Source organism: Myxocyprinus asiaticus, chromosome 43, assembly GCF_019703515.2.
Source record: "Myxocyprinus asiaticus isolate MX2 ecotype Aquarium Trade chromosome 43, UBuf_Myxa_2, whole genome shotgun sequence".
Lineage (NCBI taxonomy): Eukaryota > Metazoa > Chordata > Actinopteri > Cypriniformes > Catostomidae > Myxocyprinus > Myxocyprinus asiaticus.
Window position 1 is genome coordinate 36,187,692 of NC_059386.1, and position 12,950 is coordinate 36,200,641.

At 38.8% G+C, this 12,950-nt stretch overlaps 2 protein-coding genes across 4 annotated transcripts in view; both read left to right on the top strand.

Annotated features, from left to right (window-relative positions):
• The window catches only part of cplane1 (ciliogenesis and planar polarity effector 1), a 54,177-nt gene extending 49,666 nt beyond the window's left edge, over nucleotides 1–4,511 (top strand). For both annotated transcript variants that reach the window (XM_051686089.1, XM_051686088.1), the window contains exons 50-53: nucleotides 2,474–2,637; nucleotides 2,727–2,822; nucleotides 2,914–3,050; nucleotides 4,057–4,511. In XM_051686089.1, coding sequence (XP_051542049.1) covers nucleotides 2,474–2,637; nucleotides 2,727–2,822; nucleotides 2,914–3,050; nucleotides 4,057–4,194 — 535 coding nt within the window. In that variant the 3' untranslated portion in view covers nucleotides 4,195–4,511. The remainder of the gene's footprint in view (nucleotides 1–2,473; nucleotides 2,638–2,726; nucleotides 2,823–2,913; nucleotides 3,051–4,056) is intronic.
• Nucleotides 4,512–5,537: 1,026 nt separating this feature from the next.
• LOC127433816 (WD repeat-containing protein 70) overlaps nucleotides 5,538–12,950 on the top strand; it is an 89,011-nt gene continuing 81,598 nt past the window's right edge. For both annotated transcript variants that reach the window (XM_051686055.1, XM_051686056.1), the window contains exons 1-7: nucleotides 5,538–5,626; nucleotides 7,466–7,519; nucleotides 7,606–7,689; nucleotides 7,766–7,832; nucleotides 8,045–8,261; nucleotides 12,056–12,115; nucleotides 12,635–12,768. In XM_051686055.1, coding sequence (XP_051542015.1) covers nucleotides 5,602–5,626; nucleotides 7,466–7,519; nucleotides 7,606–7,689; nucleotides 7,766–7,832; nucleotides 8,045–8,261; nucleotides 12,056–12,115; nucleotides 12,635–12,768 — 641 coding nt within the window. In that variant the 5' untranslated portion in view covers nucleotides 5,538–5,601. The remainder of the gene's footprint in view (nucleotides 5,627–7,465; nucleotides 7,520–7,605; nucleotides 7,690–7,765; nucleotides 7,833–8,044; nucleotides 8,262–12,055; nucleotides 12,116–12,634; nucleotides 12,769–12,950) is intronic.

Genomic DNA, 12,950 nt, shown 5'->3' on the forward strand with positions numbered 1-12,950 from the left:
CTACACTGAATAAATTAGTTTAAGCGTGAACTTGAAAATATTAAGAAAATTCTATATTCTAAACATTTATGCTCTAGATTCTATGTAAATATTATTTATGATTTTTGTTATTTTTACAATGTTTCACCATGCATCAATCCTCAAGTAGAAAACTTCGTCATATTTATCTGCTAATTTGAGGAAATGTCACTGGTATGCACCGGGCTTGACTAATTCATGAGCTTACATGGTTTCACTGTTTGCAAGTCTATTTACATTTTGTTGTAATGTTTGCTAACATCTTGTTTTGTGCAGTCTTAAGTTCATTTTCTACTCAAAATTAATTGTTTATGATCAAAATGTTTTTTTTTTTCATGGAAAGGTATGCAAAAAATGTCCCTACTCCCTGAAAGATATTAATGAAATAAGTGTCGTGAGATATCTCACCGTTCTCTGTGACCGCACTAGACTCCGTATAGAGAAAACAAAAATGAGTCCGCGAACAATGATGCTTTCTGCCTGTCAACAATTTTGCACGATTTCATAGTATTGTAGTTGCAATGAATTATTGAGGCATAATGCCATTGTTATGCCATGTTGTTCATAACAGTTGTCAGTTGAGGGCGCTGTTTTACTATTTTAACAACTGTTTCTGCTCTCAATAAAGCTCATTTTGGTATCTTTGGAGTTCTGGGTTTTGGAAAGAGGAGCGTTGCTAATCCAACGGCTTAGTCTTGTGGAAGCAGAACGGCTGAAATCGCTTACAGCACCTTTAAATGTCCTTAGTATAATTATTAATGTGTAAATTATTGTCCTACCTCTTCTTAAGCGGCGCATATAAACGGTGCTGTCACGTGGCATCTGTTACTTTTCTCAGCAATGTTCAGGATGCACCATTCATAGTCGTTTGTAAGATTTATTTACAAATTATTTTCTGGAGGTTACGCGGGTGGATTTCCATTGGTATGTTACATCCAATCCATAAAATTCGTAGATTTAAACAAGAATACTTTTCGTGGGGGGCCTGGGTAGCTCAACGAGTACTGATGCTATCACACCTGGAGTCGCGAGTTTGAATCCAGGGTGTGCTGAGTGACTCCAGCCAGGTCTCCTTAGCAACCAAATTGGCCTGGTTGCTATGGAGGGTAGAGTCACATGGGGTAACCTCCTCGTGGTTGCTATAATGTGGTTCTCGCTCTCAGTGGGGCGTGTGGTGAGTTGTGCATGGATGCCGCGGAGAATAGCGTGAAGACTCCACACGCGCTAGGTCTCCGCGGTAACACGCTCAACAAGCCACGTGATAAGATGCGCGGATTGACGGTCTCAGACGCGGAGGCAACTGGGATTCGTCCTCCGCCACCCGGATTGAGGCGAGTCACTACACCACCACGAGGACTTAGAGCGCATTGGGAATTGGGCATTCCAAATTGGGGAGAATTTTTTTTTTTAAATACCGTCATTTGGAATATGATCCTTGCTATATGTCCCTACCAACTTTCAAACCAAACCTACGCCCATGCCGATTAGCATATGCAGTGTCGATGCCCCCTCCCCCCAATGGTAGGCTGTTTATTTTTGTGTAAATTACTTTTTTTATACTATTCTTAAAATTTAAAAGATATATCTTTTGTATTTTTTAAATACTTTTATTTACTTTTATTTATTTGAGTGCAGTCACTTCTTTTGACTTTTAATTTCTAATATGTAAAGCACTTTGAGCTGCACTGTATGTAAGAGAGGTTCGATATATATTAAATATATTATTATGAATACTTTTTATGAATAGTTTTTAATGAACATTGCCCACCATTTCTTTGAGCCTTACAGTTACGCAGTGATAATCCTGTTATGATTTACTCACCCTCACATTGTTATAATAATAACAGAATTTAGGGTTAAACTATTCCTTTAGGACTTCTATATGTAAATGACCACTGTTATGATTGGCTAACTGCTTTCCACAGTGAGTTACGGTGTTGAATGAAATTGAAGGGTGTTTTTAAGTTCATTTGATACTTTTTAACAATGGCGGCGAAAGACAAAGAGTCCAATATGAATAAAATCCCAGATGCAGTTTTTGTTCAACCAAAATCCTAATAATAACCAGAAAAAAACAAGATTTGGTTCATAACACGGGACTAGTGTAAACAAGCCCGGAACACACCGGGGACTCTTATTTTGAAATGATGAAAAAACTATCGGCAACTATTGACGTAAATTTTTGCCGATAACCGATAGTTCCAAATAGCAGCTATTGGCACAGATTAATCGGTAAAACAGATATATCGGTCTACCTCTAACTGTAATGCAGTCATACTGAAACTATTCCATAGTCATACAGTTATAGAAAATTAATCAACACCTTGTAACGTCTGTCAACCAGACAAAATAAAGAATTGTGACAGTACAAGGCAGACATATCAGTATGATGATTCAGTACTGTATGGCATTCAAAATCAGAATTGCAGAATTATAAATGTGTTGTTTTTTGTAGAAGCAAAAGTCAGTCGTCTGGGAAAAATCCGAGAATTCCAAAGGGCCAAAGCGGACCGCATGGGCGTTCAGTGTCATCTCTTGGAAAAACTGTAGTGATCCAGAGGAAATCCACACCGAAACCCCACGGATCATTGAGCAACAGACTCGGCCTGCACAGACCAGGTGCATATTAAGTATATTTTTATTATTTCACTTATTATTGTTCATTTAAAAATGGAGTATTGCTTCAATCACATGCTTACTGGTTTTAGCGAGCGCTCTTCCAGGTGACCGGTTATCACAGGTTACGCGACGTGGGATGCTGACCGACCTGAGAGCCAGACAAGGGATGAAGACAATTCAACAAAGTGTGTATTTTGTAAAATATTTGTTGCTCCTCTGTCTTTTCACATATGTGCCATTCTGTAGAGCCAAAAAATGTCTTCCACTTGTCTACAGTAAAACTAAGAATGTTAAAAGAGAACGATCAGACACATGTGAAAGAAGATCCCGATGAAAGAGACGTGGTGAGTCCGTGGAGCCCACCGGCTGACGTCCGCAGGATTCTGGGGTTTGAGGAGCAAAACAACAGACAGGTGAGAAAAACTTAAAAAACTGTGATTTTTAACATCATCGTGACTCATTTTTGGATCGGACTACCAAAAGCTACTCAAAAATGTACACAAGTGGATTAAAAATGTAAAATAACTATATTAACCCTTGTGCATCAATTTAAAAAAGTTACTCAGAGGTCCTTAGAGGACAAAAATGTAATAAGAATATTATATATTAATATTATTTTACACTTTCAATGAGTTTATTTTTTTAACCAACATCAGTCCTGATAATAACTACCAAATATTCATTCATTTTCAGGATTTTAACCCTATAAATGCCAGTTTGTTTATATAATGCCACTATTGTTTTTTACACACACACACACACACACACACACACACACACACACACACACATTTTTCAAAACACACTCTGACATCCATACCAACACACACACACACTTGTATCAGCATCATGTATTCAATTGGCCTGCAGTGCTCTATAATACAGCAAATAGAGAATAGGGGAAAAGCTTGTATTTGCTCCATAGGCTAAACATGAGAAAAATGGCACCACCTGGTGGAAAATATTAAAAATGTAAACTTTGAAGCCAGGGCTCTGGAATGAAAGCATAATATCATAGAACTCATGATTGTATGCTTTAATGGCACTGGGATCAAATATTACAGTTTTAATGGGTTTCAATGGGGACATTTTTGTCCTGAAGGTCCTGAGTGTAACTATTTTGTGTACACGGTGTATTATTGATGTATTATAGGAACTGAGGTTCAAATATCAACATTACTCCAAAAATACACACCTTTGGCAAAATGTATGTCGTTGGCACAGCCAAAATGATCGAAAAAACAAAAATGAAAAAGACAAAAATGTCCCGAAGGTCACACAAGGGATCTAAGATAACTAGATGCCACTTGATGAATTAAACTCTGGCTACAACAGTACTACATTTCTTTTTAAATAGTAGGCAGTATATAGTATAATATTGTAACATATCCTAAGCTGTTTTGATTTTGTTCTCTTCAGTGTTTTGAGTTTACAGATACAGATCCTTTACGAGAACTGGACGGATTGGACGCTCTCTCTGACAGCACCGGCAGCATTCTGAGCAAACTGGACTGGGACGCCATCGAGAAACTCGTGGCAGAAGAGGAAGAGAACTAGAGACGAACGTGTTTTCTGTTTTCTCTCCAGATGTTGCTCAGACTGTGAATGACTGTGGCATTAGTGTATCGTTTTTGTTTAGACTGTGTTTTTGTGCAGAATAAACAAGGATCGCTCACAGGTGTGCAGTGCATTACTAGTTTGTTCCACATTATATAATATTCTGGATATCCGACAGAACGTAAAGTGTTCCCAAGCAATACGACAGTTTGATGAAGATTAACTTTGAGTCTTGTGCTTTTTAATGCATATTTACATATTTAATGTTTGAAATGTTGAATGTATTTTTATATTTATGTCCTTTAATAAAATGTGCCTCAGATAATAATGTAAAAGAAGTGTTCTCAAATTTACCAGTTATTCACTTTTCTTGTAAAAACAAAATATATGAGCTCTGAAGTCATCAAGTTGAATGGAACATAATTACTATGATTAGTTACACGACTCTCTGGTATACTTGATTGTGATTGGTACAATCGCAGCATTCTGTGATCAAATATAGTTGTGTTAAGAGTGCCAGTCTGAATAGTTATCCAAACAGTTTCCTGCATAGATTTTGTAAAGACTCACATATTTGAGCATCACTCAGAATGACATAGAAATACAGTATAATAATAAAAATGTTTACATAATAAATAAATAACATAATAAAAGAATATATATACTATCAATATAATAAGACAATAGTTTATGGGATTTTAAACATTTTTACAACTTAAAAAATTGTAATACCTTAATTATTTATTTACTTACCATGAATTACTATTTATTTTAGTTATTATTATTATTATTATTATTATAATTTAAGAATAGTTAATTGTGTACTGTTATTTAATCAATTAATATAGCCAATATTTAATATATTTAATATTGTGTATTAATTATTATTAATGTTGTTGATAGACTTAAACAGAGACTATTTAGCAGAGATGGGCGAAATTGGAACGGTCAACGTATTTAGAAAGAAAGTCCCGCCTTATAGTTAAAAGAGCCAATCACCTTTTAGACACAAACTTCGCCTGTCAATCAACTCGAGAATGCGCATGCGCATTAGCTATACAAGGGGGGAAATTGCGTTTTTTTGTGTGTAATCTGTGGTAAAGAATCATAATTTATGATACCTGTGTTGTCAGATTTTATTGCTGATTTGAAATATGTTCTTTGATCGTAATCTTGACCTGACCGTTTTGGAGATTTCGGTCTTTCCCCATTCAAGTAGATAGGAGCTGCACTTATATGCTGCTTGTGTACATGGAAAAACAGCTGCCAGAGAGCGTTCCAAAGATGCCGCCGAGTGGACTGAGTTGCTAGACAGACTTCGATTTAAACAAACTCACAGAGACTCTTATTTTAAAGGAGACTTTTATTTTGTCGGAAACGGCGGCGTTTGTTTACAAACCCGTAAGCATGTCTGACCGCACGAGTGATGCTGGTGAGTTTATCAGTTTTATGTTTAACTCATTTAAAGGAGTTTTTTATTTTTATTTTAAATACTGTGTGGTTTTCTTGAAAGCTGCTATATTTTAATATCACTCCACAACAGACTTTTATTACCACAAACCCCGGATACACACGCGAGTCTGACGATATTTTAGAAATAATGAGAAAATAAAGAAGTTTCGGTTCAGAATCACTTCTCTTCTGTTTAGGAACTCAAAGAAATACGCAAGTTTTGCGTGTGGAAATGCACTAACATAACAGTGTCATTAAGTACCATGGTAATACCATATTATCATCTTTGATGTACACTAGACTACACTGTAAATACATAGCTATGTGCATATACTAATCCTTTATTACCATGGTTTATATCAAAGTACTATGATTTTACCATGGTTCCGCCACTGAACTCTTTTGTAAGGGTAATAATAGAAATTCTGACCTATTATTTTCTGGTCCATATGCTCTCTGACCTAATTAAAATAAAGCAGACAGATATTATATCTTTAACCCTCTGTTGTATCATAAACATGAACATTACAGAAATATTATTGTTATTAAGACTCATTTTGGCACCCTGTGGACAGTTGTGTGTATTTCTGTCTGGAAAATCCAGCTTAAGATGATAGCAGGTCCAAGCTGGTCATGATCTGGTCCAGGTTGGTAATGAGCTGGTCCAAGCTGGTCCTAAATTGGTCCAAGCTGGTCATGATCTGGTCCAAGCTGGTCCTAAGTTGGACCAATTTGGTCATGAGCTGGTCCAAGCTGGTCCTAAACTGGTCATGATCTGGTCCAAGCTGGTCATGAGCTGGTCCAAGTTGGTCCAAGCTGGTTATGAGTTGGTCCAAGCTGGTCCAAGTTGGTCATGAGCTGGTCATGATCTGGTCCAAGTTGATAATGAGCTGGTCCTAAATTGGTCCAAGTTGGTCATGAGCTGGTCATAAACTGGTCATGATCTGGTCCAAGCTGGTCATGAGCTGGTCCTAAGTTGGACCAATTTGGTCATGAGCTGGTCCAAGCTGGTTCTAAACTGTTCATGAGCTGGTCCAAGTTGGTCCAAGCTGGTCATGAGTTGATCCAAGTCGGTAATGAGCTGGTCCAAGCTGGTAATGAGCTAGTCATGATCTGGTCCTAAACTGGTCATGAGCTGGTCCTAAGCTGGTCCTGAGCTGGTCCTAAACTGGTCATGAGCTGGTCCTAAACTGGTCATGATCTGGTCCTAAGTTGGACCAAGTTGGTCATGAGCTGGTCCAAGCTGGTCCTAAACTGGTCATGATCTGGTCCAAGCTGGTCATGAGCTTGGTCCAAGCTGGTCCTAAACTGGTCATGATCTGGTCCAAGCTGGTCCTAAGTTGGTCCAAGTTGGTCATGAGCTGGTCATGAGCTTGTCCTAAGATGGTCATGATCTGGGCCTAAGCTAGTCATGAGCTGGTCATGAGCTGGTTCCAAGCTGGTCATGAGCTGGTCCAAGCTGGTCCAAGTTGCTAATGAGCTGGTCCACGCTGGTCCTAAATTGGTACAAGTTGGTCATGAGCTGGTCCTAATCTGGTCCAAGCTGGTCATGATCTGGTGAAGCTGTTCATGATCTGGTCATGAGCTGATCCAAGCTGGTCATGAGCTGGTCCAAGTTGGTCTAAGCTGGTCAGGTTGGTCTGGAGCTGGTCTAAGCTGGTCCTGAGCCGGTCCAAGTTGGTCTCCCAGCTTGGACCAGCTAATGACCAGTAATGACCAGCTAGAAACCAGCTACCATGTTCCAAAACACAGCTACCAGCTTAAATTGTATTTTCCATTAGGGTTCATATATGTGAGCTTATGTTTTGTTTAATCACAGATAACTCGAGGAAAGATGCTGACATCTCGTCCGTAATGGGCTTCGCTGGATTCGGTGAGTTTGTGACATTTACTAGTGACTCGAATCAAATTTTAGTAAAAGTTTAAATCTGTTTCTCATATTATTTTTGTCCCACTCAGGAAAAAAAGCTCGAACGTTTGACCTAGATGCCATATTTGAGCAGACGAGGCGAACAGCCATCGAGAGGAGTCAGCGTGTTCTAGGTCAGCGTTATGCTGTTTATACTTTGATCGTTAAATGTGAGAACCATCATTCTGACTGTGTGTTGTTCTGTCACAGATGAGCGAGTGCAACAGGAAGCTCACAATGGCAGCCAGGAAGAGAAACCATCCACATCCACTTCTAGGTAACTGCTAAACACTGTATGAACACTACTAAACAACATACAGCTGCTATAAAGCTACATGTAAAATACTTTCAGTATATTTCACAAGATGACACAATAACTGAAATAACACTAATTATTCCGGTCAAAGTAAATTCACATTCACTTGGTTCTTAAAGGGATATTTCACCCAAACCTGAAACGTCTCTCATTGTTCACTCACCTGTAAACAGTAAACCGGAAACTGACAGCAGTGACAGTGACGGGTCTGACTCTGATGTCATCGGACCGCCGGTGCCTCCTGGATTCAGTGCTCAGACAGAGGAGGAGGAGGATGATGATGATATGGTCGGACCGCCGTTGCCGCCTGGATACAGACGCACCACTGCTGATGAAGATGAGGGTGATGATGATGATGATGATGATGATATGAACGATGAGGAAGATGATGTAAGTTTTAGGTCCCAAACTCATAAAAGCATCGATATGACAGCCCACTGAGGAAATATCTGAGCTGCAGGGTAAAAGCAATCTAATCCATTAAAATAAGATGTTTAGTGAATGTTAATTTAACTGCATAGTACATCAAACATCATAGATATTAAGGAAGGAAAATCCTGGTTTCTACGATATGTACCTGGTGAAGCTAAATGAAATTCAGGACAGTTTGCATTTAAGCAAGAAGGTACAAGAATAAGTGCTAAATTGTAAATATAGTCATGGTTAAAAAATGTTGTTAGACACAACACATCGGAGTCATTCTTCCACTAGAACAATGGTTCTCAACCTTTTTTTTTGATGAACGCCCCCCTACCAGCCCCAGTATAACCAGTAAGGTTATCTATAACACCTATAGAAAGTAAATCAGTTATATTTTCTTACACAAACAAAAATATTTCAGCCTATGTTTTAGGATTTAAACATTTCTATTTCATCTTAAAAAATATAGTGTATTATGCATTTGCCCTAATGAAATTTTAAATGTATTTATTTATTTATTTGTGTAGTTTTAACTGTGGTATTTGTAACAAGACCTTAGTATGGATCTTCTTCACTACTGTGGTTAGATGTAACATGATTTCTATAAAACAAATTATGGCATTTTTTTTTATTATAAACCATAGATCTATTCTAAACGCATATAAAAACAATAAATAAAATATATAAATATTTATACGTTGTAACAAAAATGTTTTGTATTCCCTCACTCCCCTAATGTAGCCTATAATAGAGCTGAAGTAGTGATATAGGTATTATGAATCTATTTCTGCCTAAAGTACAGTTAGTGTTGCTATAGTAAATTCAAGTGCGGTCATGTAGAATTCTGTGCCGAATTCAAATGGTTTCCGCGTCTTGCGCCGTGCTTCTCACTGGTGCTTGCAGCACCGCAATGATCAGAGGTGCGCGTTTAAGAGCTCGAGACCGGTCTTTGAGTAAAAACGCACCTGCTTTGTGCTCGCGCTACTCTGTCCATTGAGCCGTATCCATCTACAAAGTCATACAGAGCTGGTCCGAGTTGGTCATGAGCTGGTCCAGGCTGGTCATGAGCTGGTCCAGGCTGGTCATGAGTTGGTCATGAGCTGGTCCAAGCTGGTCATGAGCTGGTCATGATCTGGTCCTGAGCTGGTCCAAGCTGGTCATAAGCTGGTCATAAGCTGGTCCTGAGCTGGTCCTGAGCTGGTCCTGAGCTGGTCCTGAGCTGGTCATAAGCTGGCCCAAGCTGGTCATGAGCTGGTCATGATCTAGTCAAGGTGCAGATTTGGCTTGAACATGGGGGGGGGGGGGGTTGCAGCATGAAGCATTTGCATGTTTCCATTGATCATGGTATAAATATTGGGGGGGTTGTACTTGCTTGTTTTGATTATTGAGGGGGTTACCTCCCCCCATCCCCCCTGGAATGTACGCCCCTGCATACAGTATACATGCACAAGAAATTCACAGAATACTTTATGTATTTAATACTGATTTGTTGTTGTAATAACTACATGAAACCACTAGAGGGCGATCCTTCCATTGTCTATCATGATTGAGTGCAGACTAGCATGAAAACAGATTCAATCACTTGGGGAGAAAAAAGGAAGATTTAAGTGTGTTTTCAAAATGTGCTTAGCCTATCATTTGATTTTATCTTGTAAAAAAAATAAAATAAACAGCTCTATTAAGCTCGTCACTGTGCGTGCAAATACATGAAATTCTTCAACATGTACAGCGGAGTCCATAAGTTGAAAATCTGGGATTTAAACTCTCATTTAAACCTGGAAAGTTTTTGTGGAAATTTGAATTGGGGTAACATGGATCAGGTTTTGCACACAACTCTCTCTCTGTTGAGTGTGGTTGTTGTAAATGTCTCTCTGTACGTGACAGTGTGCAGACGCTGTTGTTTCTCAGGCCTGTGGCGTTTGAGGGCCACTGTGGGCCATTTTGATAGATGGTTTCTGGTGTCGATCTCAGTGACGTCTCTGTTCTCGGCTTAATGTATCTGTCAGACCCAGGTGTGTTGTGCACAAACGGCCAGCGCTGAGAGTTATAAACGACCATAATCGGCCAGATACACAAATCACGCAAACCAGTGTGCGTTTGTGTCAGAGAACGCGGGCGAGTGAACGAGCCCTCAGTGAAACGTTAACGCTGTATGATATCTGCCAGTGAAGTTTGACAGTGTATTTGCAGTAAAAAAGACTGAATAACCTGACATTTGGTCATCAACTAACTTTCTGCTTCTATCTTACATTTAAATGAAAACACAAGGTCACATGGCTTCATTTTCCACTGAACGGTCCCTTACGACACACTATGACCTTTCACACTACACTTATGCTAAATGTTCCTACATACTAAAAGTGCATCAGAGAACGCCTTGAATCCATTGACTTCAGTAGGGATGGTTTGTGAATGTGATGTTCCATCATACGGAGCCCCTTAGAGGCCAGTGCGTGATTTTTTTATGAAATAGTTTTGCATGCACACGCAATAAATTTAACATGGTTTTACTACAGTAACCATATTTTAATCATGATATACATGGTGAAATAGTGATAATACAGGTAAAAGAAAACTATGGTAATAAAAATCAGACTTTTGTAGGTATGGTTTTACTATATAAAAAAAATACCATAGTGTTATTATAGTTACTGTTGTAAAACCATGGCTTTCTATAGTAGTAACACGACAGTTCCAAGTTTGTTTTTTGGCAGAAACCATGGTTTTACTATAGTAAAATTGTAGTAACTATGAAAAGTAACTTTTTTTTGTGGAAACCATTGTTTTAATACAGTATATAGTATCCATACAGTATCCATGGTTTTACTATAAATTAACTATGGTTAATCTTGTGGTTACTATGGTTGTACTACAAATAACATAGTAGGGAATGCTAACTGTTGTGAGGGAACGCAAAACGTATTACTAGGGAACGCAAAACTATAGTGATGGAACGCAAAACGTATTACTAGGGAACGCAAAACTTATTACGAGGGAACACAAAACTTATTATGAGGTACCGCAAAACTTATTGCGAGGGAACGCAAAACTACCGCGAGGGAACGCAAAACTACCGCGAGGGAACGCAAAATGTATTACTAGGGAACGCAAAACGTATTGCGAGGGAACGCAAAACGTATTGCGAGGGAACGCAAAACGTATTGCGAGGGAACGCAAAACTATTGCGAGGGAACGCAAAACGTATTACTAGGGAACGCAAAACTATTGCGAGGGAACGCAAAACGTATTACTAGGGAACGCAAAACTGTTGTGAGGGAATGCAAAACGTATTACTATGGAATGCAAAACGTATTACTAGGGAACGCAGAACTATTGCGAGGTAATGCAAAACTATTGTGAGGTAACGCAAAACTGTTGTGAGGTAACGCAAAACGTATTACTAGGGAACGCAAAACTATTGTGAGGGAACGCAAAACTAATGTGAAGGAACACAAACATTTTTGCAAGGGAACGCAAAACTTATTGCGAGGGAACTCACTATTACGAGGGCACGCAAAAATTACCGTGAGGGAATGTAAAATTATTGCGAGGGAACAAAAAAAACGTATTGCGAGGGCATGCAAAACTTATTAAGGGTTTACAAATTTACAGTTCTTGAATATATACTTAATTACTTACCCAGGGTAAAGTATGAACAAGATAACCCAGGGTTAAAAATGACTCCGTGTTTACAATTAAGTGTGAAAAGCCCATTTGGTCTTCAAATGTTGCTGAAGAAATTTCTCTTTCTCTCTCTGTAACAGAATCCCGTGAAAAAGATTCCAGATACTCATGAGATCACTCTTCAACACGGCACGAAAACTGTAAGTTCACTCATTTTCCTGACCGCTCTGATCTGTCTCGCACTTCAGAGTTTGTAAGGATTATATAATCTGACCCGGTTATGCTTTTAAAGTTTAAAAGGAATAGTTCACCCCAAAATGGAAATTATGTCATCAGTTACTCACCTTCATGTCTTTCCAAACCCGTATGACTTACTCCTGTGAAACACAAAGAAATATTTAGCAGAATGTTCACGCTGCTCTTTTCCATACAATGAAAGTATATAGTGACCAGGGGCTGTGAAGCTACAAAAAGGAAGAAAAACACCATAAAAGTGTCTTAACAGTACGACTAGTGCGATAACTTCCAATTCTTCTGATGTATAATAGTTTAAGAAAGTCATACGAAAGAATTATATTTTACATTTTACTTATTTTTAGGGCCATTAACATTTTTTGACATTTTATGAAGTTATTTTCAAGACACATTTTACCTCTCAATTTGTATTGCATAAGAAAAAGTTCAAGTGAAACTGATGTTTTCTGTCTTTTATTCCACAGGTATCAGCTTTAGCTCTGGACCCTTCTGGTGCTCGCCTGGTTACCGGCGGTTTTGACTACGACGTGAAGTTCTGGGACTTCGCTGGGATGGATGCGGCACTACAAGCCTTCCGATCTCTGCAGCCGTGCGAATGGTGAGTCCGAACCGCCTCATCTGTCCGTCGCGCTCCTGTTATCAGTTCATGCTTGTATTTCTTTAACAGCGAGCGTTCACGACCCTCCGTGAGGTTTGAAGTACGTTATACCTCATCTCTCAGGAATGGGAGTGTGTTCTCAAGTCAAATCAACCTCACACTAACTAACTGTACCCAGATGC